General features: G+C 42.8%; 2 protein-coding genes across 6 annotated transcripts in view; one reads left to right on the plus strand and one right to left on the minus strand.

The window, feature by feature from the left end:
- Positions 1-3,943, plus strand: part of ZNF609 (zinc finger protein 609) — a 112,653-nt gene extending 108,710 nt beyond the window's left edge. For 4 of the 5 annotated variants that reach the window (XM_028706014.2, XM_028706017.2, XM_028706018.2 and 1 more), the window contains 4 exons: positions 766-941; positions 1,235-1,439; positions 1,727-1,805; positions 2,396-3,943. In XM_028706014.2, coding sequence (XP_028561847.2) covers positions 766-941; positions 1,235-1,439; positions 1,727-1,800 — 455 coding nt within the window. In that variant the 3' untranslated portion in view covers positions 1,801-1,805; positions 2,396-3,943. The remainder of the gene's footprint in view (positions 1-765; positions 942-1,234; positions 1,440-1,726; positions 1,806-2,395) is intronic. The other variant, XM_028706016.2, reaches the window with a different exon arrangement.
- Positions 3,944-5,597: 1,654 nt separating this feature from the next.
- On the minus strand, positions 5,598-25,786 carry OAZ2 (ornithine decarboxylase antizyme 2). The gene is given in 6 exon segments (XM_028706019.2): positions 5,598-8,543; positions 10,165-10,250; positions 14,003-14,178; positions 16,360-16,440; positions 16,442-16,517; positions 25,597-25,786. Coding segments are annotated over 6 exon segments (570 nt in total). The 5' UTR covers positions 25,617-25,786; the 3' UTR covers positions 5,598-8,412.
- Positions 25,787-26,406: the final 620 nt, after the last annotated feature.

Genomic DNA, 26,406 nt, shown 5'->3' on the forward strand with positions numbered 1-26,406 from the left:
TATTTGAACCGTGAGAAAGTATCTAAACATATGGAGCTGCCTTTTATATGGAGTCAGACCAGCTAGCTCTGTACTGTCTGCTGGGAGTGGATCTCCTGAAAGTCAGGCAGAGGGTTTTGGGAGTTGTATTATTGGAGATGCTGGGGATTGCACCTGGGACTTGCTGCAGACAAGGAATGTGCTTTGCCACTGAACTACAGTCCCTCTTGTTTTTAAAAAGAGAGGGGAGTAGGCAGATTTTTGTATATTTTGTGAATTTTTCCTGTTGTTACTGTTTCATCTTTTGTAAAGTGCTTTGAGGATGTTTTTCAGCCAAGTGGTATATAAACTTTATGAATCAAAAATAAAATAATATTTGTACGATTTTGCTGATGCCCAAGCAAGTAATGCTAGTTAACTGGAATAGGCAAGATAGTGTGCAATGCATCATTCACTCCTCAGGTACTAAAAGTTCTACCAAGAGGTCCTTTAGGCTTCTGAATCTGCTATGGATGGAGCAATGGCTGCTTTAAACTTGTTACTGCAACCCAAAATAACTAGGAACATTTTTTTGGGCAGGATTGAGATGCCAAATTCTCTTGGATCTGATTGAATGTGTGCAGTATGCACAATCCGCTTCTAAACTTCTCTCTGACAGAATCCCTGGTTCAGGTCTTTCATCTTCTCGCCTCTTTCAGTTAGGGGATATTTAAGGGCAGTTGGTCTCTTTAATAGCTTGCTCTTCTGCCGTGTGTGGGAAAGTACTAACCAGCATCTCCTCCACAGGCTCATACCTGCCCTCCAGCTACTCATTCTCCCCATACGGCAGCAAATCCTCTGGGAGTGAAGAGAGCGAGAAGTCCCGAGCCAGCCCCAGCATTGGCTGTAAATCCAGTTCTGAATCCAAGGCCCTAGACATCTTGCAGCAGCACGCCAGCCACTACAAGAGCAAGTCCCCAACGGTAAGTGGTGTGCTGGAATGGGAAATGTATATTCAGTGCTGTCCTTGGCACAGAACTATCCAGGTGCAAATGTCGTACTTTCCAGGCTGGTTCTGGAACCGGGAACTAAAGCATGTGGGCTGTTGCCAGGGATTCCCTAGCTTTTTATTTCCTGGAGTGTGAGTGGGTGAGTGAGTAACAAACATGGCTTGCAAGGAAGCCACAGAAGAGCTGGCCTCATTTAGGTACTTGGCTGGCCTGTTCTTGCAGATTCATGTCTGGGCTTCAGCATGTCTGTCTGGTTACTTTTACAGATAGGCGACAAGGCCTCTCAGGAGCGCTGTGGGGTGGGAGGAAGCAGTGCAGGCTGCAGCGGTGTAGGGGGCGCCAGTGGTGCTGAGAGAAGCGTTGACCGGCCTCGCTCCTCTCCTTCACAGCGTCTGATGTCCACACATCACCATCACCATCACCTGGGCTATTCATTGTTGCCGGCCCAGTACAACCTGCCCTATGCAACAGGTGAGAGCAATATGGGGCATTGGCATTGGGGTGGGTGGGTGGGTGGGAAGGGGAATCCAGAAGCACTGTTGGTGGGAGTTGGGAGCTGTGGTGGTGGCAGAGACAGGTGCCCTAGCAACTGTTAGTCACACCTTCCTGGGTGCCCTGCTGCTGTCACCTTACCCAGCCCTTGAAGCTCTTCTGAGGCACTGTGCAACATCTCCACTGTAAACCTGAGTCAGCCCTGTGCTGGAAGCTGCTTTAGTACCCCTCACACCATTGTGCATTATGCTTCTGCTTCTCTGCAGGTCTCTCATCTACAGCCATTGTTGCCAGTCAGCAAGGCTCTGCTCCTTCCCTATATCCCCCGCCCCGGAGGTGAAAAAGGTAAGGGTGCCCCTGTTATGTCATTGGCTTGGGGAAGGGTATGAAGAGAGGCAACATCACAGGCTGCTTACATTACAGCCTGCAGGCAGAGTGGGTCTCTTTCTGGAATCTAAAGTAGGCTGCTAGATGGCATGTTACGATTAGTAACCAACAAGTAAAAGGGATTGGCGATTTACAGTGGCACCAAAGTGCCATACAGAAGCTTCTTGTGCAACCTGCAGCCAGAACATAGAGCTAAGTGAAACATGCCACAATAAGCACTGGGTCTCATGCAGCTCCGTTAATTACTTTCATTCCTGCACTGTGTGTGTGTGTGTGTGTGTGTGTGTGTGTACCTACCTACCTCCTGTTGGTCCTAACCCAATATTTCAAATTTCCCAGCTGTGTCGTGGCTACAGTAACTGTGTGTGATCTGTAGTGTTTTGCTTCTTCTCTGCAAGAAGCCTTCTGAGTCAAGTGCTTCTCCAACTGAGGATAAAAAGATTACTGAAAAAACTCCTAGTTTCTGGTTGCTGTTACTCCAGCACCATCATGTGGTTGAAACTGAAATTGCTCGAGCAGAGTTACATTTCTCCTTTTTTCCCCAACAGGACACATGATCGGATAACCTAGGCTATACTCAGTCATGTGACTGGCTCACATGAGGAAGCGCTGGAAATTGCATTAGACATCAGTTGAATGGTGTTGATTGTTCTGCTTGACGGTCCTGCCATAATGTGAGGCAGACTCTGCCCCCTCCCCTACCAAACACAAGCTGAGCCCTGTACGTGTGAGTTGTGGAGCTGGGACTTGCAGAAATATTTATTCACCTGACTTGAGGTTGACTGGCCAATTTCCAGAACTCCTCTGGAGCAGGGACTTTGTGGTGGTGGGCCAAGCAGTGTGGCATCACGGGACATTTGGAATGCTGGGGAGGGAGGACACATTAGCCTTGGGTTCCATCCAAGGCTCTCTTGCTCCTGTGCTGCAGCCCAGATGGCTACTTGGGTGTTGACGGAAGGTGAGAACATCCAGATTGGTGTATTTATACTTGTGATAAGTGGTCATCTGGCACAAGCACATATATGGGCACCTGCAAAGAAGACCACAGGAAAGAGACGATTCTGTTGAGTCAAGATGTCCTGGGAAATGTGGGGGTGGGCGGAGGGGGGGAGGCAGCAGGGGCTGCAATGAGCACAAGCCAGCTATGTGCTCCTTTGGCAGGAGCGATACTGAAACTGTAGCACTTTGCCTCCAGGATTGCTGCACCCTGAAAAGCCCTCCCTTCCGTTCACTGTTTTTCCAACACCTCTCCCTGCTGGCAGGTCATGTGTGTTGCAGTGGCAGATGCTTCTTTTGCTCTGCAGCACAAAAAATACACCCAGTTTGCATAAAATAGGGCCTTTTGGCAGGCTGGCCCTGCTCTCATTGGGATGGGTCTCTGCTGCCGCCTAGCAGTCACCTGCTTCACTCTGCTGGAAGGTTACTGGCTGCCTGTCCTTCCCGTCTTCCCCAGCCCCTGCTTTAAAACAAAACACATATTTTGTGTGCATAACAAAAGAATGTGCTGATGGGGCTGGTTGAATTTCAGACATGCAGTTCTTCATTCTCCATAGCTTGCAAGACCTTCCCTTCCCTGCAGGGAGTGAAGGGATGGATGTCTTGGCCTGCGATATTTGGATATGGAAGCTCTTGGTCATGCTGAGATGGAGAAGCAAGCCTAGCAACTGGCTGCCCACCTTTTGAAAACCTGCAATGGGTGCGAGCTATACTGGCCCAAGGCCGTCAAAGAGTGACCTCTTGTTAAATGTCCCATGCCCTGTTCTGGTGCTAGAGGAAGCCTTCCCCTGTATCACAAGACGATTGTCCGGATTTCTTTCCCTTGGTCTGTTGCTTAGTGTTCCTTGCTGAAGCTTCTGCCTGGAGCACTGCCCACATTTATGGGAATTTCCTGCCCATTTCTTGCAGGGTGGTAAGCTTGAATAGCAACTGGGAAGGTCTGTTGTGCCCTACCTAGCTGATTTGTGTAAATCAGGTGCTGTGTGTCCCAACAATGCAAGCCTCCCCAGCTCAGTCTTTCTGTTCCTGTCTGTATGTTGTGTGAGGCCACCCTCTGCCTCTTGGACTTTGTACATACTGTAAAAAGGAATTGTTTGAAATCTGTTGTTTTTTTCTTTCTTTCCCAGCTTGGGAGTACTTATAGTTCCATTCATGTAGAAGTAGCCTTTTTGAGCTTGGGGAGAGGTTGATCCTTCATGGCAAAGCCTTATTTGCCTGCTGCCTTACAAAAGAAAGCACATGGTGACCTTTGACTCCAGGAAGGAAGTGTGCTGTGAATACCATCTGCCATTCCGGACCGTGCCACTCAAGCACATCCCGAGAGCTCTGCCTACAGAAGCTCCTCAGTGGTGACTGGCTTTGGTATCCAAACAGGAAGTGCAATGGGCATGGGAGATATACAGTCTGCTTTGAGGAGTGTTTTTCTCAGAGGTTACTATCTTATCAGCATGTTGTCCTTTTACTGCCATGTGTCAGCTGTGTAATGACCTGAAGCTGAGATAAGGCTCCAGTGCTTTTAAGCTTTGTTCAGCATACACAGGAGGATACAAAAATTGTTCTCAGAATGCGAACTTCCAGGCTGGTTTTCAGCTATGAAAAGGGGACATATGATGTCCAGCTGGTCTGAATGGATTGGTGCCCCCTTCATTCCTTTTAGCCCAGAGTGTAGCAGGAGGAAGGTTTCTACAGAAGCACCAACTTGTAATAATTTCTATGCTGCATTCCTCATGGTTTTAGGAAGTCACTTCCTCTGTTCAGGTTCCTTTTTGCCCTTCACTTTAATTAGTACATTTTTGACCCTGGAAAAATGTCTGCCTCAGCATCAAAGTCTTTTTTTTCATTGGAACTGGTATGCTAAGTTTTCATTTAGAACTTGCAGCCTAAAAAAGTGTATGTTATTTGCTAACATTTGGGGTTTTTATGCACACTTAAACCCACACCACCAGTGCTATGGGCCTCTGTACATGGAAGGTACTGATAGCAAATATTTAGAAGAGATAATTACAGACAACAGGTGGATCCTCTTTTGATCTCTACTTCTCTCAACGCTGAGAAGCCTCATTGCCTTTTAATTTTTTACTGTCCTGGCCCTATTTAACTGGAGCCAGATGCAGCATTGACTCTAGACTGAGCCTAGGTAGCTTAATCTAGATGTGTAAGCACTGTGTATTTTGTGCTAGAATGACTGCATCCATGCTTATTTTTATAGAATAATTCTATGACAGATGAAGATTTAAGGAGCAATGCAGGGTACTGACTACTGGATACCTTTTCAGTCACTTTTTTGATTGCACCAAATTGCCCACACATTACCTACAGTAAGGGATAAAACCATTTTATATATAAAAAAGGCAATCATCATTTCAATCTCTGTTCTTTTCAGAGTACATGCAGCCCTAATGAGGGTTCTGTGCTTAGCACACAGTGCTCACAGCTAAGGTGACACTATGCTACTTTTAAAAAGATTCTTAATCAGATCTTCAACGATCCGAATGAGGCGGAATGGTGCTAAAACTAATCAGACAGTGCTTTATCAAGATGAAAAATTGTGTTCTGGACAAAGGTGTAGGAGATGATAGAGAGCCATCCGATATCAGCATCATGGAGGAACCTATGATGATTGAGGAAACTACCTATATATTAAACCTCTGTACTGCAACATGTGTATGATGGTAACAAAATCAAACAGCTAAAGGTAATAAAAGAACAAACTTTTTCAGGGATAAGGTAAGTAATGTTCTTCAGTGATCACTGTTAGGGCCCTGTTTCGCAGTATTTTTATTGCTGACCTAGGGACACAGAGGAATGGGTTGAAGCTTGCAGATGAAAACATAATACAGTAGCACCAGTTCAGAAAAACGTATTTGAAAAACCACACAAGACTATCAGGACAATCTCTCAAACTAGAAAAATATGAATGGGATTCTCACTAACTAAGCATTTGGTGGAGGTAAGAGGAAAATAAAATTTGCTGATTACACCCATAGTATTCAAATGGAGACATGGGCCATTTGAAGAGGCAAATTACTTTGGCAAGGGAGCCGAGACAAGTGGAACTTCTCCTTTTGCAAAAGAAGCTGGTACATTAAGTAGATTGCTTTTCCAGTGACCTCATCTTCGTAATCAAGCAGCTGCTTGGTTCTAGAGAGGGTTTGTGTGTGACTTCTGTACTTGTGCCTGCAGATACTTGCTCAGACTGGATACAGTAGAGCTAAGGGGTGGGGACGGAAGCTCAAACTGGATTACATACAGTGTACCACTAACTGGCAAATACTCATTAGCAACAAGGAGGAAGGGGTAATTAACTGGCTGTTGTAGCTTGCCAAAAATGACACTAGAGGGTAGCAAGAAAAACTTTCTCATTCACTGGATTTGTTTGTTTTGTTGTTTTGCTTTTTAAAGATAATCATGTGTATGAAAAGAGAAGTACTTTAAAGTTGCAAGTTCAGTGAGTCACTAGTGTAATATTATTATGAGAAACAAATGCAATTTAGGATCTAGCTGATCACAAGTTACTACTAATAGAAGTACTGGCATTTTTATGTGCCAGCTGCAGCAAGGACACAAGTGCATAAAATACAAAGTGAACAGAAATAATTTCGAAATGCCAGAAATGCATTTTGGCAGTTCTGACAACCAGGGGCAGGAGGTTCTGTAATAGGGCCTCCAGAGCAAGATACAAATTGTTTCATAAGGGAGCATAATAAATTTCATGTCCTCTAAGGAACCTTACCTTTTCCCATAGTTTTAAGAAATAGGCTGAATGCAAATAAGTTCATGGACCAATTAGTAACTTACTTAGCAAGTTTCCTATGCCCTGTATAGGGATTCTTCTCCCTATTTACACAATATTCACCAAGTGCTTATAGTCCCACATAAAGCAAATTGCCATTTGTATTTACCATCTTTTCTTTTTCACCAATGAGCATCTGTGTATGAATTTCTTCTGAAAACCAGATCATGGTAGACATTGAGAAAATGTGTACAATGAGTACCTGGACTCTAATGCACTGAAAGTACCAATGCTTAACGTTGCAAATTCCTCAGTAGACACCTAATCCCTCTCTTTACTCGTAATACAATGCCAGCTTCCATTGGGTGGGAGGAGACAACTTAAGTTTATTCCCATACATTCCTCTCCAGAACCCCAATTTAAACACTTCCCCTTTCAAGCAGTAGCCCCTTACCTAGGTGAGAAACATACTGGCCACTTCTGGGGTAAGACCCCAGAGGATTCTGCAGAACTCCATCTATGAAGACTAAATAGCAGATACCTAGCTACAAAAAAAGCATATTGCACATGTATTCCCTCCTAGACTGTCTATATTTTTGCTTTTTTGTAACAGTTGAATCATCTTAGCAAAAATCAATATAAGCAAGTTTGGATACCATTGTTTCACATTGACATCAGTTAAACAGACAAGGAAAGTGTTTGAATCGTATGTTATGAATGAAGCTTGAAAGAACTGGCTGTTCAAGAAAATATAAGCAGGATAGTTGTCTTCCATTCTACAAAAGAAAGCCATTGAAGGATGAGATGAAGCTTCAAGCACCAAATAGTTTTCAGAAAAGTTTCCTAGTTGTTTATTCAGCATTAAGCACTAATGCATGCAGTAGTGCTTAATTCCTAGTGGGAGAGCATAGGATTGCTTTGTTTATAAGCATACTGCAATCCATTCCTAGGTTTCTCAAGAAAAGCTGGCTGCAAGGGCATCAATCAGAGCTGCCAGCATAAAATTTTCCCATCACCAGCTGGGGAGGCTAGATTTGAGTACTTGTTGCTTTATCCTCTAATTATAATTTTCACCATTTATTCAAAATCTCCAATCAGAGTTTTACATCCACTTCCACTACAGAATGCAGTGAAAAACAGCAGAACTATTACAATTCTGGGAAAGGGGTGCTTATGCAGTTCTTTCTCTCTAAAAATCAGGGTCAGCTTCGCATGTTTTTTGAATGCCCCTTTTTATTGAAAGCTGTACTAATGCAGTGTTAATACTAACCTAATAAAAAGGCTAGAAAGAGCACAAAGTTTCTCAGGAACCCACAGTGTTGGTTACTCCAGGGGGTACCACCACCTAGGCTTTGCTAACAGTGTTACTGTTCCTCGCATCCCTATGCCCAAAGCATGCCTCCTGCTTAAGTCTGAGTGAACACAAAAGTATACAGTTATTTAAAATGAAAGCCAAATAACCAAATGAACAGAAAAGCCCAACGCTAATTTAACAAGTCAGATCTGTGTCCCTCTTCACCTCTGAGCTCCTTGCCCATTGGGTGGCTGGACAGGATGTCTGTCCACTAGGCTAACCAGCAGACAACAGAGCTGTATGAAAGGGCTCCATTTACCTTCCATTTACTATTGTGCGATTACATGTGCAGACTTTATATTATTCACTAGGTAACACATTTCAATGGAAAAGTCAACTCAGAAGATATACAGGTCACTCTAACAATAAGAAATGCAGTTTCAGTCCAGAAGAATTTTGTTTTTCCTTTCCTCCGAAGAGGAGTTTTAGCCCCCTCTCGTCTTTGAAGCATGTTCGGGTCCCACTGAAGTGCTGCACTGGGTCTAATCATCATCAGAAGAGACCTGATCCAGGGGGTATACCATGAACAACACATCTGGTCGTGATGGGACACAGGGATGGCCAGGCCTCACAATTTCAAAGCCCAAAAAACTGAATGTCTTCAGTAATGCAGCTGCAAAGACAAAGATTGGCAACATCAGATAGGTGTGGTTGTAAACAAGCTGTGCTCCTAATGCAAATTCCATGACTTTTAATTGTATACAGAAAAAACCATTCAACAACAGTCTGTGAAGGTTGAAAAAAGTTTCTTCCCTGGCTCGGAACTGTCTAGTAGGTCTTGCCATATTTCACACCCCTTTTCTTGTCCATTCTGTGCTGCAATCCTGTTGGTTACTGGTTCGTAATACCTGTCATCCTACTGAACAATAGTTCAGTCGTATTTCTTACCTCTCCCCCACTCCCGCCAGCCACCAAAAGGAAAACACAATGTTACACTAGAAAGAAGCAACTTGGTTAGGTGGTAAGGATAGCCAAATGCCAACCATTAATGTCAAGTTCACACGTAATACTCAGCCAGACCTCGGCAAAGTGTGAACATGCAAGTATGCATACTCATAATAAAAATCCTAGCCACTTCACTCTTCCCCCTGCCATTGCATTGCACAGAGCTAAGCCATCATTTGGCTTAGATCTGGACACAACCTAATAGTTTGCCTGCCCCAGACAAACCATAAGCAGTAAGTCAGGAATGAAGTTTGGCTATAGCTCATGCTTTGTGGGGAGGCAAGCCATAATTCAGATGTAATGCTAAGACAGACCATGTCTTAGCCCTGGGCTCTGCAACAGGGATGATCAGGGGGAGGAGTGGCTGGAATTTTACTGCAAACCCTAGTACACTCCTGTGTTCACACTTAGCTGTGGTTTGGGCTTAGTGTACGTGCGGATCAGGATCCAATAATTACATTGATGAACAATCCTCTTTTTAAATATAAAGTCTGATTTTGAAACTGATAATCTAAATACAAACCTGAAAAGACCAGAGTCCTGGAGCCAGATTCTAGACTACCTCTAACAAAAAAATCCTCTGAACAGTTTTAATCAATATGCAATTAAATTCCTTTGCTTCTAGATAAGCTTACTGTGAACAGGTCACTCAATGCACAAAAGAAGCAATTCAGAGGAAAACTGGCATAGAAAGGATTTGCAGTTCCTCTTATAGTACTGCCACTGTTACAACATGCACCTTCAATTAGTAATTATATGCTTTACACTAAATCCCTAAACTTCCTTGATTTAATCTTCTATCTATAGATGCTTAACGCATTTTCTTAAGGTCTGGAAGAGGACAGAGGCATTGAAAGTCCAGTTCATCAACCTCACTTAAACCTGATTTAAGAACTTGGGCATCCAGCCAAATACAGCTATTGCACAGACATGCAAAACTAACAAGAGAAAGTTACTTCCTTTCTCGTTTGAACCAAAGAACTGCAGTATTCTGACTGGAAACGTACGTAGCAATCTTATGTATAGTTACCCAGGAATAAGCCCTATTTTGAGCATTCTGGGTAAGTTGCACTTAGTCCTCCAATATTTCAAGAAACGCTGTAACACCATTCAGACTATCCCCAGCAAAGCCCTTTAAAAAAACAACATCCCACATACATTAGTTTAGAATACCACACTTGGCACCTGCAGGAAAATTCACCCCCAGAAATGTACCCCCAAAAGTAATGGCTACTCTGCAAGCCCCAAGGTTAAGATTGTTAGGGATAACAAGAGGCTAAAGCACTAACCTCTGTCTTCTCTGCTTTTTCGGAAGCAAATAAAGACATAACTTGCTTTCATTTTTTCTTCAGCAAATTCCAACAGTGCTAATAATCTGCCAGGGGAAAAGGAAAAAAATCACATCATACAGACACCATTTCCCAGGATAATTTGTTAGCTTATTGTAGGGTCTTCAGTGTGACTGCCACTCACCCCAACTCACTATTTTGCCAAATTGTCAGAGAAGACACAGAAGTGCCAAGAAAAAGACCTTGCATATATATATATTTTTTTTTGGGGGGGGGAGGGTCAAAAGTAGAAATTTAACATGGCTGCTAATGAGCATATGCACAGCAGCACACAGGAGGAAGGCAAGATGTTACACACAGGTCCCATGAGTTGTATATTTAAGTTCCAGAAGGGTATGTTATTGTCACTAAATCCTTCAATTTCCTTGGAAAATCCCAGAGTGATGGAATCTGTTGCACAGGTGGGGATAAATATGACGACTCAGGTCACTTTATTTCAGTAAAGCCAACACAAAAACAATGTAAAATCACTTAAAACATCACAGCATGGACATCAAGTAAGCAAGACTCTTGGGAGGGCATTCTGTAAATGGGGTGCCACTACTGAAAAGACCCCTCTCCCTAGTAACCACCTCAAGCTCACCCTTAGGCTGGAGCAATGAAACCGAGCACATTCCAAAATGCTGCAGATTCAGGGGTTGGTCTACTCTACGTAACCCTCGTGCCAAATTCTGAAATACTGTAAAGCCAAAGCACAGGGTGACCTCAGCCCTAACCCTCTGCTTAGCCAGGCATCGCTTGCCACTGATTTAGCAAGCTGCAGTTAAAAATCAGGCTTTAATCATTGCTTAAGTGAACAATGGCCACAAGAGTCAAAAGCAGCAGCAAGCAGAGATTAACTTGGAAGGGATTTTGTTAATATGATAATGATCCATTTTTAATTATAACCTTCAAGCTGCTTATTTTAGCTGGCTAAAAATAAACAGTTATGCAATTGTACTGAAACCATGCCAACAGTAGAAGTACTGTCAAAAGAGTGGTGTTAAGAGGATGGGATGAATGGGCTGACACATTTATAAAAAGGAAATATAAAGGCTAATTTGCCCTTAAAAATTGTGTTGTTACCTTTTTGGATATCAAAGTTATCTGTGTACTAGTAGAGCCCATTTGCAGGAATCCAGGGAATCCAAAGAGGGAAGAGAATGTCTTCCAACACTCGCAGAGAAATATGGAGCAATCAGACATATCCCTCCTCCCACAGCACCCAAGTACAAGATAGTGGGGTGCACATTTCTATACTTACTTCCCTCAGCGAAACACAAAGGCCAGCAAATCCCTCCCAGTTATCACCTGGAGGGATAACTGGTTTCCATTTCAAAGCAACTGAGATGGGAAGGAAATGGGTTCTACAATAACACCCTTTGGTGAACTGTCTGTACACAAATTTCTACCCCCGCTCTCTAGTCTGAATTCTCCACAGCAACTAGGGGAAGGGACAAACCAGGAAATACTTCCATGAGTTCTTAATCATGTGCTCCCTCTCCTTGAACCTGAATTTCAGTGTCTTAAATCATTATTTCAGTCCACCCAGCAAGCAAAAAGCAAGGATAGGACAAAGAAGGAAAACAGATTACCAATTCTGATCTTGCCAACTAAGGGTGGAATCCCAAGTTGGGCAAGCAGACTTCTACTTGCACAATGAGACTTCAACATCCTCTCCTCCCTGCCAGCACACCACTATAATGTTCTCAAGGTTCCCCTTCACCTCCGGAAGCAAATTTTCTAGAAGGCTAGAGGGCTAGGATGGGGATAGCTCAGTTAGTGTGTGGTGAAGAGGGTAATGACATCACACTGCACAAGCAGAAGTCTGTTCTCACGTTGAGGTAGTATTGGATACAACTCAAAAACATGTACTGTCCACAGTATATATCAAAATATGAGAAATTCAGCATCTGTCAAAATGGGTAAATTCATTAAGAATCGGTTACCTCAAACTCAAACAAAACTACTCTGGCAGGGAACAAGAAGGTGCTGTCTCTAAATTAATCCCTCTGAGGCAGATACAAGCAGCATCAGATGTGGAGGGAGAAAATAGATGAATATATTTCGACACTTAGATATGGGTTGCTTGAGTTTAGAGGACACCAATGATACAGTGTTAGAAACAGATATGAAAGCTAGGAACTAAATGGCACCTTAAACATAGGCTATGGGCGCTGCAACAGAATGTCTAGGCATGCTTTTTTATAACAAGAATACAAAGCTGTAAATGAATGAACTGCAGCTAAAACCTTATATTCATTTTTCACTGGCCAAAAAAATAGCCATACTTCCCCTGTCTGCCCCCCTAATATTCTTATGAGGGTCCCTTTTCCAGTCATCAAAGTGGCTGGAAGTGGGGAAGCAGAAAAAGGTCCTCCTTTTGTTCCAGCAGTGGCAGTTTTAATCTGAAATCTTAGGCGCAGTACTGCTCCCAGAGCTCAGAAACTGCTCACGTTTATGAAATTCCCTGTCACAAAACGCGCCTAGAACAATGGGAGCTTCAAAGGCTGCATAGATATAATGAGTGTAACAGAAACCTGGTGGCAGGGTTTATTCCACCATGCAGCTGGACAATTTTTTGTACGGTGTCAAAAATAAACTGTACGGTAAGATGTTAATTTTTGCAAATTAGGCATATGGGATTTAATAAGGAACTAAGTAGTTTCTTTAAAAAAATGAGAAAAGACAGAAAATGAAGATGAATACTGGTGTCTTTCAAATCATCAGAACCTTAACAGTGTATTATCATATTTTACAGTATATAATGAGGCTAACTACTTAACTAGTCCAAGGCATTGATTCTTGGTGAATTGTACTTAAACAGTATATGTCATTACATCCCAGCAGAAAACTGCCATGGTGGTTCCTTTCACATTATGCTACGCATGTTAAAATTTCATTTGTTTCAAGATGCGGTAGGGGAGGTCAGCTTCAAAGTTATGGTTTGTGCAGGAAGGAAGTCTCAGAACCCAGTTATAAGTTAAGTAAGGAAGATAACTTCCTACCCCCATTCTTTTCAAGGCACCTCTATTTTTCTTAGTCTCTTGTTGTCCTTCATTTTCACAAATTTCCTGTCTTTTCTTCTTTCCCTGTTCTTTTTTCCTTCCTTTCTGTCTCTCTACAAAAAAGTTGGGGGAGGGCACTGTGCTGGCCACTTGTACAGTTGGGGAGGGGGAAGCTTAGAATAAACCCTAGTGTTTGGGGTGAGCAGTGAGATAGCCAAGCATGCTGATGACAAAATGTGTTTAAAGTGGTTAAAACAAACAAAAATTGCAATGCACTAGCGCCAAACATTTTTCTCCCATCTGGGTGAATGGGCACTAGAATGGCAAATGCAATTTAATGTAAACATGTGTAAAGTGATGCACATAATTTCCACCAGTTTTCCTGGATAGATGCTCTATATTCCTGGATCCCTCTTTCAGCAATTTCACACCAAAATTCTTTTTAAAATGTTCGGGTGGATGGGAATCAGGTCTGTCCATTCTTTTATGTCAACAAGGCCTGCAATTTTGCCTCTTGCCCCAACTTTTTGCCTCAGACTCCTTTCCTGAGAAAGTTAGTTTAAGCAGAGGGATCTGTCCCACATTTTCCACTGTAAAGACAAATGCAAATAAATTATCCAGCTTCTCTGCAACTCTCCTTTTCCCCCTTCAGAGTCATGAGTTTGAGCCCAACATTGGGCAAAAGATTCTGGCATTGCTGTTGGTTGGACTTGATGACCCTTGTGCTCCCTTCCAACTGTACAGTTATATGATTCTATAATACCATGATAGCTATAGGCTCAAACACTTACCCTTCTTTACTCCCATCAGCTAATACACCATCAGGGATTTCCACAAAAAGACTCTGATTGGATAGCACTGCATCCCAAGAAGAGACCTTTACTTCCGTAACTTTGTACTGGAAGTGGACAATGTGTGGTTTCCCATCGTGCACTGGAAGATCTTGGTTAACAGTGAGCTTCTCATCCTTAAAGAGTCACAGAAAAAGATTTTAAAGTGTTAAAAGGAAGTGCCAACGAGAATATAATATTCATTTTTTCTTTATTGCCATGAGGACTAAAACCTAAAAATACTCTATTTTTAAAACAACTACTGAATGTCAGTGCTTCTACTTAATTAGAAAGTTTGCTCAGTTACAGCTTAAGTTAATTTTCATAAGAAACTATTACATATGTTGCTTTTGATGACACAGTCCAACATTTCTGAAGACTGGGTCTTTTGATCCCTAAATCCTATCCCCTCGGCAATCTTCAGGTGGGTACACCTTACGAAATAACTTTCTGCCAAGAGAATTATCAAAACCTGAACAAACTTATTTTGCCCTAAACCACTAGACATTCTCCTGGATAACTTAATTTGTGGCATATAGAACTGCACAGGGAATACTTTAAAGCTCTGCTTCTTCATAAGCATGGGATCTTCTCTTGTTCAAATCAGAAAGCAGGACAGCAGCTACAAAGCAACTATTGTCAACTGTGTGGGTTGTTGCTTTTTAAAGAAAAACAGCCAAGCGTATTTTTTCTCCATTTCTTGACTGGATACAGAATATGATCCAACTATGAACTTGACAGATAGATGTGTACATTTTAACAGAATCTTAAAAGTCGCATTGCATAAGAAGATTAACGAGGTCCAGACCAGTCACCCCTGTAAGTTAATTAAATATTAATAAAATAGGTTGGGTTACAAAATTAATTTTTGTATGAAGACTTCAAGCACCATCTTAGAAAATGCACTCCCACTTCTGGAATAGCTCTTCTAAGACCACACCAGCAGTGATTTCCGAGTATTAACTAAAAGCAAATATATCATCTTCAAGATTAGTTTAAATCGTATAAAAACCCAGAATTAATCAACCAAATTAAAACCCCTGCTATCAATTAAATATTTTTTAATTAAGTGTATTTTAATCCACTGTGTGACTAACACCCTAGTATTACAAAGATTACTTGAATGGCAACTCTGCATTTCAAGAGAATCTCACTCAACTGCTCTTCTCACCATGTTTTTGTAGTACAACATACTGAACAAAATGAGTGTTGTTACTATGCAAGCATCAAATGATGAGCGGTTGTGTCAGAACAATATTTAAATGAGTTGTGTAGGGAAGGTGAATATTTCCCTTTGTAAAGACACAAATATAAGGAACCATTTGCAATCAAAGAACTGCTCAATTCAACATGGGAGGCCAAAAGGAAAAAAAAAAAAAAAGAAATCACACCAGAAGCATATGATAACCAATATTCACAGGCATTAAGAACTAGTAATAGTCAGCCAGTATTCTTTGGTGAGATCCAAAGATGACTATGAATAGGCCTTTTCTACAGCAGAGCTTCAACACTGTAGCTTCCTGTTTAACACTGGCCAACATGGCATGTTTGCAAATATAACTCTTCTACTCCTGGAAAGTAGGAAAAAGCAAAACTTCAGAGACCAGATGGCAAAGGCTTGAGATTTGCTAGCCACAGATTTATCAGGATCCACAGTACAAAATGAGAATGGTGAACAGTTTCAACCAGTCAGAATCAGCTGTGGCTACTGGTCTCTTCAGATTAATCTATAGATGGCTCTGCAGCTGCCCACCCTTTCCAGTTTCTAATCTGAATACTGAAAAGAAATTCATTTGCCTCTTTATTCCTTTTTCATGGCAATAAAACATTCAGAAACCCATTCTATGAGTCAAAACACTAGCTTTGTAAGTGTTATGGAAACACAACTCTGGGGAGAAGAGCAGTTGGGTAATTATTTAGAGCAATCCAGAGGGAGAATTGAAACCTAGTGTTGTTTTCTCCATTATACACACTCCAAATCGGTACTGGCTTGGTGCAGACTGCCATTTCGCTAGGCTTCCTAATTTGTTGTATCATAAAAAGCAAGCACTGGGGGGTGCTGAGAAAGGGTACCCAAAGTCCATTATTTGAAGAAATAGCCCGGACTACAGTACTGGAAGTAAATGCTTGACCTATTCTGTTTGAAGAGCTTTGAATTAAAGAATATCCATTGCATTCTTTGATGTGTGTATTCTTGAACATAAGTACATTCCCTCAAACAAGGCTTATTTAACAACATCCAAAGACATCATCCCAACCACACAAAAAAGCTACATCATACAAAGGCAATCAGTCTCTAGACATTAAACTAGGCTCACCTTATATATCAAAGCTGAGAGAGAAGGATCCCTGCCAACCCCTCGCCCACCGGGGATCTTCGACAGTGGGTGAGGGGCATCAGGAGCACCACAGAGGCCCTGGGACAATGTGCCTGCAGCACTGTAGTTGGGGGCAGTTACTCAAAGGCAAAATACTACTGGAAGAGAGAGAGAAAAAGCACAAGGTTAGATTTGCAAGGCCGGAGAGGATTCAGCTGAGACTCCAAGCATGTCAGCTTAGGCTGGGCCCAATGCATTCTGCAGGGCCGGCTGGCCTGCCCATGAAGTGAGCTGGGGCTGTTGCCTCAGGCGGGGGCTGCTGCGGCTGCACCCTACTGCTACACTCTCCCCGCTGCGCTCGGACTGCTGCTGTGGTTGCAACCTGGCTGCCAGACCTGCAGGGCACAGCAGCAGCAGGAAGGGTGCAGGACCGGACATGTAGGGTAGGGGGCAGTGGTGGCAGGGTGTTTTTCCTCAAGCATTAAAAACGTCCCAGGCCAGCCCTGGCATTCTGGGTAGGCAGCTCTTAGACAAGTGGCAGAGAAAATGATTCCTACTGAACAGGGAGTGTGAATAGCAAACCCCTTCTATTGGCAGAAGTCCCAGATGACTAAAAACACATGATCAGATGAGCATACGTTTTTCAATAAACAACTAGAAATAGAGCGACAAGATTCTTGAAGGAGCAGAGTTAGGTTTCATGTTTTCAGAAAGGGAAAGAGAAGAGCGCTGGCACTTCAAACCTTGTAACACATTATTCTAAGATTAGTGCAATGCTGCCACTCAGAAGTGATCTTATCTGATTTAAATAATAATAGACGTGGTCCCTTTTGTTACATGAAGGCATGAAAGCAAAGGGGAGGGGAAGCATGCCAGTGTGATTTCAGATGTTATAAATTATTCCTGGATACTGCAGGTGCTTCAGATGTGGGGATCGCCTGAATCTCCTTTAAAAAATAGTCTACCCAAAAGAGCAGAGTCAAATTAGTCAAACATATTTTCTGGCCAAATGTAGCTCTTCATTAGGAAAAAATCAAGACAGGTGTTGTTCACTTATCTCTCTGAAGGTTTCTTTTTGCCTAGCACACATTGAATAAATTTGTCTCTGCACCCTCCTACAGGTTTTTTAATGCTTCTTACGATGTCTGAAGCAGCTCTGAAATTAGGAGCTTTCTGTCTTCACTTTAATAAAACATGAACAGCACACTTCCCATTTGCAATTTTGACCATGGTGAAGTTACCAGAATAATATAATTAGCATTTCTTTCTAATCAGTTCCTAGTTCCTGTAGATATTTCACAACAGCAAATGCTTAGTGTTCCACCTGTTCTTTTACCATTGTACTCAAACAAAGCAGCGCAAGATTACCATTTAATCATTTTGGTATGCTGGGCCCTGACATAATGCTACGTGACAATAAAAATAATGCACAGCCAGTAAGAAAATATGCTCAAGCTGAAATAACTATTGCACTTCTTGTTCTATCAGATATTTAATGATGCCAAATATTTTGGCCCACTTTCTGCCCCATCCCATTTGGGGAGTGGGATGGTATTTGTCCCAATGTCTTGACACAGGGAGACTATGAAGTGAGAGGCCTGTGTTCATGGGTTCCATTTGCAGAAGCACACCAGTGGACACCTTGTGGGAGTTGCTGAGAGCTGTCTATTCCTGCCACATGTATACATGCATGTTGCATGTCATATGGGGCTCTTCACAATGACACTGCTGTACTTGCATTTGACATTTGTGTTTTTCAATTATGGCCTTGCACAGTGCAACAAAGGGGAACCTTGACCCTGGCACTGAGGTAATACTGCCAATCAATGCTGCCCCTTCCATAGCACACCAACTCATTTAGCACCACATAATATCTATACAGGTATAGCTAAATAGCAGCAGTCCTCTGCACTCATATAGAGGGCAGTCCTTCCAACTGGTGCAAGGCCATTTAGCATCCTATACATCCCAAACACTTCTGTACTAAATAGAATTAGGGCCTTTCCAGCACATGCTTTAACTGCTTCCATACATTATCTCAATTTTTTTGACAAGACACCTGTAATTTACGACAATTGTTTATCATCATCATTTGACAGAACACTTGTTATAACACAGAGACAGAACAATTCTTTCCTCCCAGGATGGGCAAAACAACCCCTTATTGAAGGAACATGAGCCAACCTACTAAGTGGTTTACTTAAGGCAATGTTACAAATTCACTACCAAGGAACTTTCAGGCTCAGAGATCATGCTTCTGACCACTGAAATAGGAATGACTTGAAGAGTCTGAAGGTATCTGCCATACTATGCTGTATTTCCTAGAACGTTTGTGGGAAAACAGGCAGCTTTTCAATCTTTCACTCTGTTCTGCAGTAAGAATACTTTCTATCTGAAACTTCCCAAACCAGTTCCCACATGCCCAATGTCAAAGGGAGCTGCACATACTTTACAGCACTGAGCAGAGCTCAGACTCAACAAGTTTCAGCTAGAAAATGCAGTCCTCACATGCCAGCTATACTAATTTCCAATACTGGAGCCCCAAGCTAACATACCCTGAACAACAACTAATTAACTTTACTGAAGCCAAGTTAAATTGACTGTATGCCCAACTTGAAAAGCAAATTGCTTGTACAGAACAAACAAGCATTCTTACAGAAGTTAATTCTGCCCATGAAGACTGATCCAAAGCAGCTGTATTGAAAGTGTCAGCAACTGAACTTGTATACATTAACTCGGTCTGTCTTCATCACCCATATACACTGCAACAATGAACTGACAAGCAGCTCTTCTTTTGTGCTGGTGTCTGGTAGAGACTGGTGAGGCAAAACACTTGACTGTGCATCTCTTCCCATCCCCCTTTGGCCTCCTAATATGGCTGCCAGATGTGCTTGTTTTCGCCAGTCAACAATACAGCATTATTGCTGCTGGAGGAAGCTTGAATAATCTAGTGAAGTGGTGAAAATCAAGATTTGTTTTCCCAGAAAAAGCAGTTCATTCTTGAAGTGCAAGGTCTTATAAAGAACCTTGGAGGGATGGATTCATCACATCTCTGACTAAAAGATGTGCATGCCTACACAGGCACATACAGTGGTACCTCTCAAGATGAATGCCTCGCAAGACGGAAAACTCGCTAGACGAAAGGGTTTTTTGTTTTTTGAGCTGCTTCGCAAGACGATTTTCCCTATGGGCTTGCTTTGCAAGACAGAAACATCTTGCAAGTTTGTTTCCTTTTTCTTAACGTCGTTAATACAGTTGCGACTTGACTTCGAGGAGCAACTCATAGAACGCGGTGTGGTAGCCTTTTTTGAGGTTTTTAAAGACTTTGGTGATTTTTGAAGCTTTTCCAAAACTTTCCCGACACCGTGCTTCGCAAGACGAAAAAAATCGCAAGACGACAAAACTCGCGGAATGAATTAATTTCGTCTTGCGAGGCACCACTGTACCTATACTTGAAGTTCCTGCAGCCCAACAAAGGGCAATTCTGCACCAAACAGTAGCTGTACGCATTATGCAAATAAGTACAGTACATCTGCATATTTTGTGGAATAGTCTCCTTCTGCCAGTCATGGGGGCAGCTATGCAGAACAATGAAGCCCCACCCCCTGACTAATGGGAATCTTGCTCAGCCCTCTCTGGCTTCAAAGTGTTCAGGCAAGGCCCATAAACTTTCAAACTCACCTCCATAAGAAATTAAAACTTTTTAAAAGGAAAGCTGAAATTTTCAGGATACTAAATGTTTTGTCCAGTGATGGTTTCTGTGCTTTTACAATGTAAAATCCACAGAACCCTGAGCTTCTTCAATAAAATGCACATATACCACCATTGTTGTGAAACTGTATGGAAGTACCACCTAATCTGTGGTATGCATCGCTTACTAGTACGCCTTCATATCTTTAGTCCAAAAAGTGGAACTTCATAGCACTTACACTGCATGCTCACCATTAGAAAAGCACAAGAAACGTCTATCTCACAAGCAGAAATAAAGGAATCAGAACCTAAATCACCCTAAGGATAGAGATGGAGTTAAAGGGTATGTTATCAAGCCATCATTGACCATGGTGGGTGTACATTTCCCCATTTTAAGGGGGCATTGTAGTGTTTCAAAACAAAAATCTGCTAAATATCTTTGGCCAGAAAAATAACAGAATCAATCACACAATCTTCAATTCTCTGAAAAAGAGTAATGTATGGCTACAGCCTAAATAATAAGCCATACTGTGTTGATCTGCCATTAATTCAACAATTTTCATACATCACAAGGATATGATCAGCCTACCCTAGTCAACCTCCAATCCCTCTTATTAGGATACTGGAATCAGAAATTACAGGAAAAAACACTGTAGACATTATATTCATGCCTTTGAAAAAGGTCTATATTCTGAAACAATCAAGATGAGAAAACAATCTGTATATGATACACTTGGATATTTGATTGCATAGATTCATCCCAACTGGCAATTAATGTCATCTGATATATTCATTCAATGATGAAGATAGAAAAAAAGTCAAGTATTGCTTCTCCAAAGAAGGGCTTTCATATCATAAAACAAGAGGCAGAAATTCCAAGGTTCCTGTGAAAAAGCAAAGCTGAAATAACTGGGTCAGTAACAACTGGTAAAATTAAAAGACCAACCACAGGTTACGTACATCATATCAACTGGAAACCACCAAGTGACGGAAGACAGAATACAACGGAAATTGTAAGTGGCATGGACAAAGAAGCCCGTGTGCATGAGTGAACAGAAGGTTCACTGGAACTCCATCCGTTGTTTCAAACAGTACCACCTAGTGTTCAGAACCTCATTCTGAGATGCAACACCACACGCAAGAGTTAACCACAGAAATAACTTAATTACCAAAATGGCAATAGTATGTACACAAAGAAATCAACCAATCTATCAGCTAATCAAGACCTAGGAATCGAAGTAGAGAGGATAAAGTCCTATCCAAAGTAATATTGATTCTGTTTTATCCACAATAGCATAAACTGCATTCATAATAGCTGCAGACAATCTAACCAAGGAAAACAACAATACCCATCCAGTTGTAGGCTACATCTAGGAGAGTGCATGTGACCCCCCTGCCTAGTAGCCTGTGAGGATCACTGCTAGGTAGAGAAATTGTTTTCCATATACCACACAAAGAACGTAAGTAGACAAGTGGACTTGTACCACTGGGGATTCATTTTTAAGGCTGTTTCAATGTTCTTATGAGGAGCTCTTCTGCACCCTAATGTAAATAATCACTATTAGGCTGTAGCAGAAAAAGAACTTTTGAGTCTTTTGTTAACACTAAAAAAAAAAGTGCTACTCCCAGAATGAAAGAAAGAGGAAAGGCCCAGGAAACTGATAAAACACCAGAATGCCACTGGGTTAACTGTGGGGACTTCCATTATGGAATGCCCTATCATGACTCTGATAGTTTAAGTAAACAGAGTTGTAATTGTGAGCTTCACAAACATCCTATTTGTGCACTCTATGAATGTTACAGAGTACAAATTATACAATTTTGCTTGCATACAAATACCAAACCTGGAGCACAGAAATGGTGAGTATAAAGAATTGGAATCCTAGAGTCAGAAGAGACAACACAGGTCACCAAAGTCCAACCCCCAGCTGATACAAGTAATCTGCTCTTACTGCATTCCTCATAAGTAGCCATCTAACCTCTGCTTAGAATCCTCTAACAAAGACAAAGACCTTCCACCATAATTTGTTCAATTGTTGAAAAGGAGTTCTCCTTGATTTTTACCTTAAGTTCCCTTTCCTGCAAACTGGAACCTGTTGGCTTAGGTCATGCAAATTTGCCCTATGATAACAGAAAGAATGGGGAAACTCAGGCCAAGGGGCTCAAAGCAGGCCTCCAGGCCTTTTTGTTTGGATCCTCAAGACTCCTCTCAAGCCACACACCCTCTTCCTACATATTCATTCAGTCCTAGCCTATTTCCTCCTTGAGTGTTGTCACCTGTCTAGGTGTTCTTGAACTGTGATCATGTCTGCCTAGAAAAATGATAACGGATTAGGCCCCTTGCGCTGAAAAAGATTCACCACCCCAATCTATGTGAGAGCCCTTCAGATATTGGACAATTACTATTTTACTACTTCTTAATGGTTTCTTCTCCAGACTAAGTATACCCTGTGTGCAATCCACACACAGAGTTGACTCTGAATTTTTCAACATCTACTGATACATCTTTTCAATAAGATACATACAAGGGTACAAGCAAAAGCAATATTTACCGTAACTGGAAATAGAACACTAGGTTCGTCAGCCAGCCAAAATTTCAAAAGAAAAAACTAGCTGTGCTGCCAGGTAAAAATGCATTCTAGAATGCAGTAATGTTTTGATGTACTAAACTTGATGTTTTTACAACAAACATATTATTTAAAATAGGAAGTCTAAAATTAAGTTTTAAACTGCTTTAATGCTTTATTTCATGATGCTCTAATCTGCCCTGGGACCTTCTGGTGAAGAGCAGGTAATATAAATCAAACAACAACAACAACAACAACAACAACAACAACAGGATCTTACACTTTGAAGCGAGAGTGATACATGCAAGGCAGATTGTTCATAAACTCCAGTGTATGTTAAAGAGGATCACTACCACACACCACTATTGCTGACCTAATTTCTAGACCTCTGAATGGATAGAATTACTTAACCATTTACATAACACAAGAGGCCTTAAGTAGATTTTTAAAAACATCCCGATGAGTCTCTTATGTTCATCTTACTCAAATTTAACAACACATCAGAGCCCCTTATTCCACTTTGCTGTACTGTACATTCTGAATAATGGAGAGTAAAATAACTTTAAGATTGGATTTGTGCTTCTTTGGAAGTTCAGCTGCATGTATGTCTTGGACAAAGCTAAGAACTCCTTCCTTTGAACAGCTGTAAACAAAGGGCCTTCCTGTTTTGCAAAGCATCGAGTTTTTCCAGACATGCATGTAAGCACTTGCCAGCTCAAGTGACAATCTGACTTCAAACTTTTAACTATTCAACTTCAAATTAGAAACTAACATTTTATGTTGGAGAAAAGAAGCTGCATGCCTGAGAAGGCTGTTCCCAAAAGCATTTTAAGCAGCCTCCTTTCTGTTTTAAAATCTGGGCTCTGCTGCCAGGTGGGCTATTCATACATTGGCCTTCCCAAAGAAATATTTGCCTCTTTGAGTCACCTGAAGACATTTTTGACTTTCAATTACTTTCCAGTCTACGTGTGTGCAAGTGCACATACATACACAGATGAACCCAGAGCTTTTTCAAATAGCCACTCTTGGGGAATATACATAGTATATAAGAGCTAGCAAATCTATGTAGCATATCTGGCAAATATCTGCAGGTTTCTGTCTTGTATAAAGAGTTATTTATCAAAATACAGAGTATGAGTGGCTGTAGTGCAGTTTGGAGCACAGCTAATAGCTGGATGGAGGCCAGTATGATGTGGACATGGCAGAGGCCAACAGTGAAGCTCACCAAATGCCATGAGCAAGTCTATGTCTCAGCCTAAACTTCCACAAAAGACAGTCACACAAGTAACTGTAAAAGTGCTTTGTAAATATTCTGCTTAATCTCCTGTATTTTTCTCCTTAGATTTCCTTCAGGACCTTCACTCAACTCACTTTTGGAAGGTTTGTTCCTACATCTAATTGAGATTATTGACAAATCACCACAAGCAAAATGTGGGGTGCAGGGTAAAAACTATCACAAGACCCGGAGAAGAACTGACTACTCTAACTGGTTGTTAAGAGTCCTAGTGCTAAAGTCTGAGCACACTAAAAAAAACAACCCCCTCATGTACTGCAGTTATTAACAGCCTTAGTATAGCTATCCAGTTTTGGGGTTAATTCTGTGTTTCCACAGTAGTACAGTAAACATTATTTAGGCATACCCTAGGGAAGCTGTGTGTATCTGAAGAAGTGTGCATGCACACGAAAGCTCATACCAAGAACTAACTTAGTTGGTCTTTAAGGTGCTACTGGAAGGAATTTTTTTTGTTTTGACTATGGCAGACCAACACGGCTACCCATCTGTACCTAGGGAAGCTGGTTATTCATCAGCCCCAGATACCTAACTATTCAATTACAGAACCAGACCAGACCACAATCCCTAGAGTGTGCGTCCACCTAACTTATTTGTGCATCCACCTTTCTTAAACACGGAGCATCCATGAATAACACAACTAAGCACCCTGATGCTGTTTGGTGTTCTTACAGCCATTTTGAATGCAATGTGATGTGCTGTCACAAACCTTCCCAAAGTCTTCTGACCAATGGTGTACCAAACCATTATCTGAGTTCCTGGTGCAAGACTTCTACAATCACTATACCTGTTTCCTGTACCATTTCCTTATCTATTTCCCTCCTATTTGATTTGCCCCTTGCTCAAACTTGTTAACATACTATGAGTGCACCCAGTGAACAGTCTGGGAACACCTGATGCTTCAGTGAAACTAAGCATCAATTCCTGGATGAGGAGGCTGTAGTCTCCACAGAGGTAACTGTGTTATGCCATTTTAAAATGCAGAGTCACCCCATGGATTGGAAAGTCAGGATCTTAGCTTCAAGGGGGCACGGGGAGGGGGCAAGAGTGGTTAAAGGATTTAACAGTGGATTGCAGAGACGGGGGTGGGGTGGAGACGGGATGGCAGTGGGACAAAGCTGCCTCTACCCATTTATCAGAGGCTGAAAAGGGGGAAGCGAAGACGAAGAGGGAAAAGCTCTCTTCGAAAACAAAGTCCTGCGATCGCGGTGACAACAAAACACCCGCCCCTCCTTCGCCCGGCACTTCTGGACGGCTCTGGGGTAGACATGCAAATCCGCAGCAGGCGCCCCCCACCCTCCCTCGGTCCACTGCCGCCCCCCCCCACCCGCCCCTTTTGCACGAGCGCGTGCACAGCGCCCCGCGCTGCAACCAGCCCTCCCCACCAGCGCGGGCGCGCGCCCACAAAAATAAAATAAAATAAAAGCAAGCCCCGCCGCCCCCTCCCCACACGCATTTCGCTCTCTGGCAACTCCACCCCCCTACCCCCCTCCATTTTGTATCATCCGGGTCTGTTCTGGGGTTACTGAGGGTAGGCCGCTTCCAAAGGCAGGCCACGATCCTGAAGGGCGGCGACGGTGAGGAGAGGAGATGCGGGGCGAGGTCCACCCCCCCCCCCCGTCCGCCGCTTCCTTCGGGGTCCCTGAGGCGACGTAGGCCCAAGCCTCCCCTCCTCCGCCCCCTCAATACCTGTCCTGGGTGTTTATCATCCTCGGGGCTCGGCAGGGCGGAGGCGGGGGGGAGGTCGGGAGGAGGCGCTCGCTCTCGGGCCTCACAGCAGCTCCTCCCTTCGCGAGCGCCCAGCTCCGACTGACGGACTGGCAAACCAGGAGCGCGAGCCGCCGCCGCCGCCGCCTATGATGCCTCCGCCCGCCCCGTTACTCATCTGCATAGCCACGCCCCTCCGCCAGGCTGCCTGGGAAACAGGCCGCTCGAAACAAAGGCGCGCGCGCGTGGCGGAGGGGGGGAGGAGGGGGGCGGCCGCGCGTACTGCGCAGGCGCGAAATAAGTTGACAGGCGGCACGTGGACAGTTACGTGGGCTTGGTAGAGGTGGGCTGTCGCCTGCGCGCGCCCGCTTAGGATCCACACAGCCCCGGCTCGAACGCTGCGCGCGCCCTACCTGTTGCTCTGCAACGCCACCTGTTCTTATTATTCTGGAGAGTTGGCCTTGGTCAAGATTTGACGTTTTCATCCCCAAAGAGTTTTTGATTTGAGTTTCTACTGAAATGAGGCTGCATTTTAATGTTGTATTTTAATCTTGTTTTTAAGTTTTATTTCAATTCAGTTGTTTTATACCTGGTGTTAGCCCCGCCCTGAGCCCGGTCTTGGCTGGGGAGGGCGGGGTATAAATAAAATTTATTATTGTTGTTGTTATTATTATTATTATTGCTGCTGCTAATGCGGCAATAAGTCGCGTTCCCAGGTTGGGCTGCGCTTCTTTAGCTGGAGAGCTCGCCTCTGAGCGAATAAGTGCAGGGTTCAGGCACGTGTCGCTGCGC

The sequence above is a fragment of the Podarcis muralis genome, chromosome 14 (genome assembly GCF_964188315.1).
Source record: "Podarcis muralis chromosome 14, rPodMur119.hap1.1, whole genome shotgun sequence".
Lineage (NCBI taxonomy): Eukaryota > Metazoa > Chordata > Lepidosauria > Squamata > Lacertidae > Podarcis > Podarcis muralis.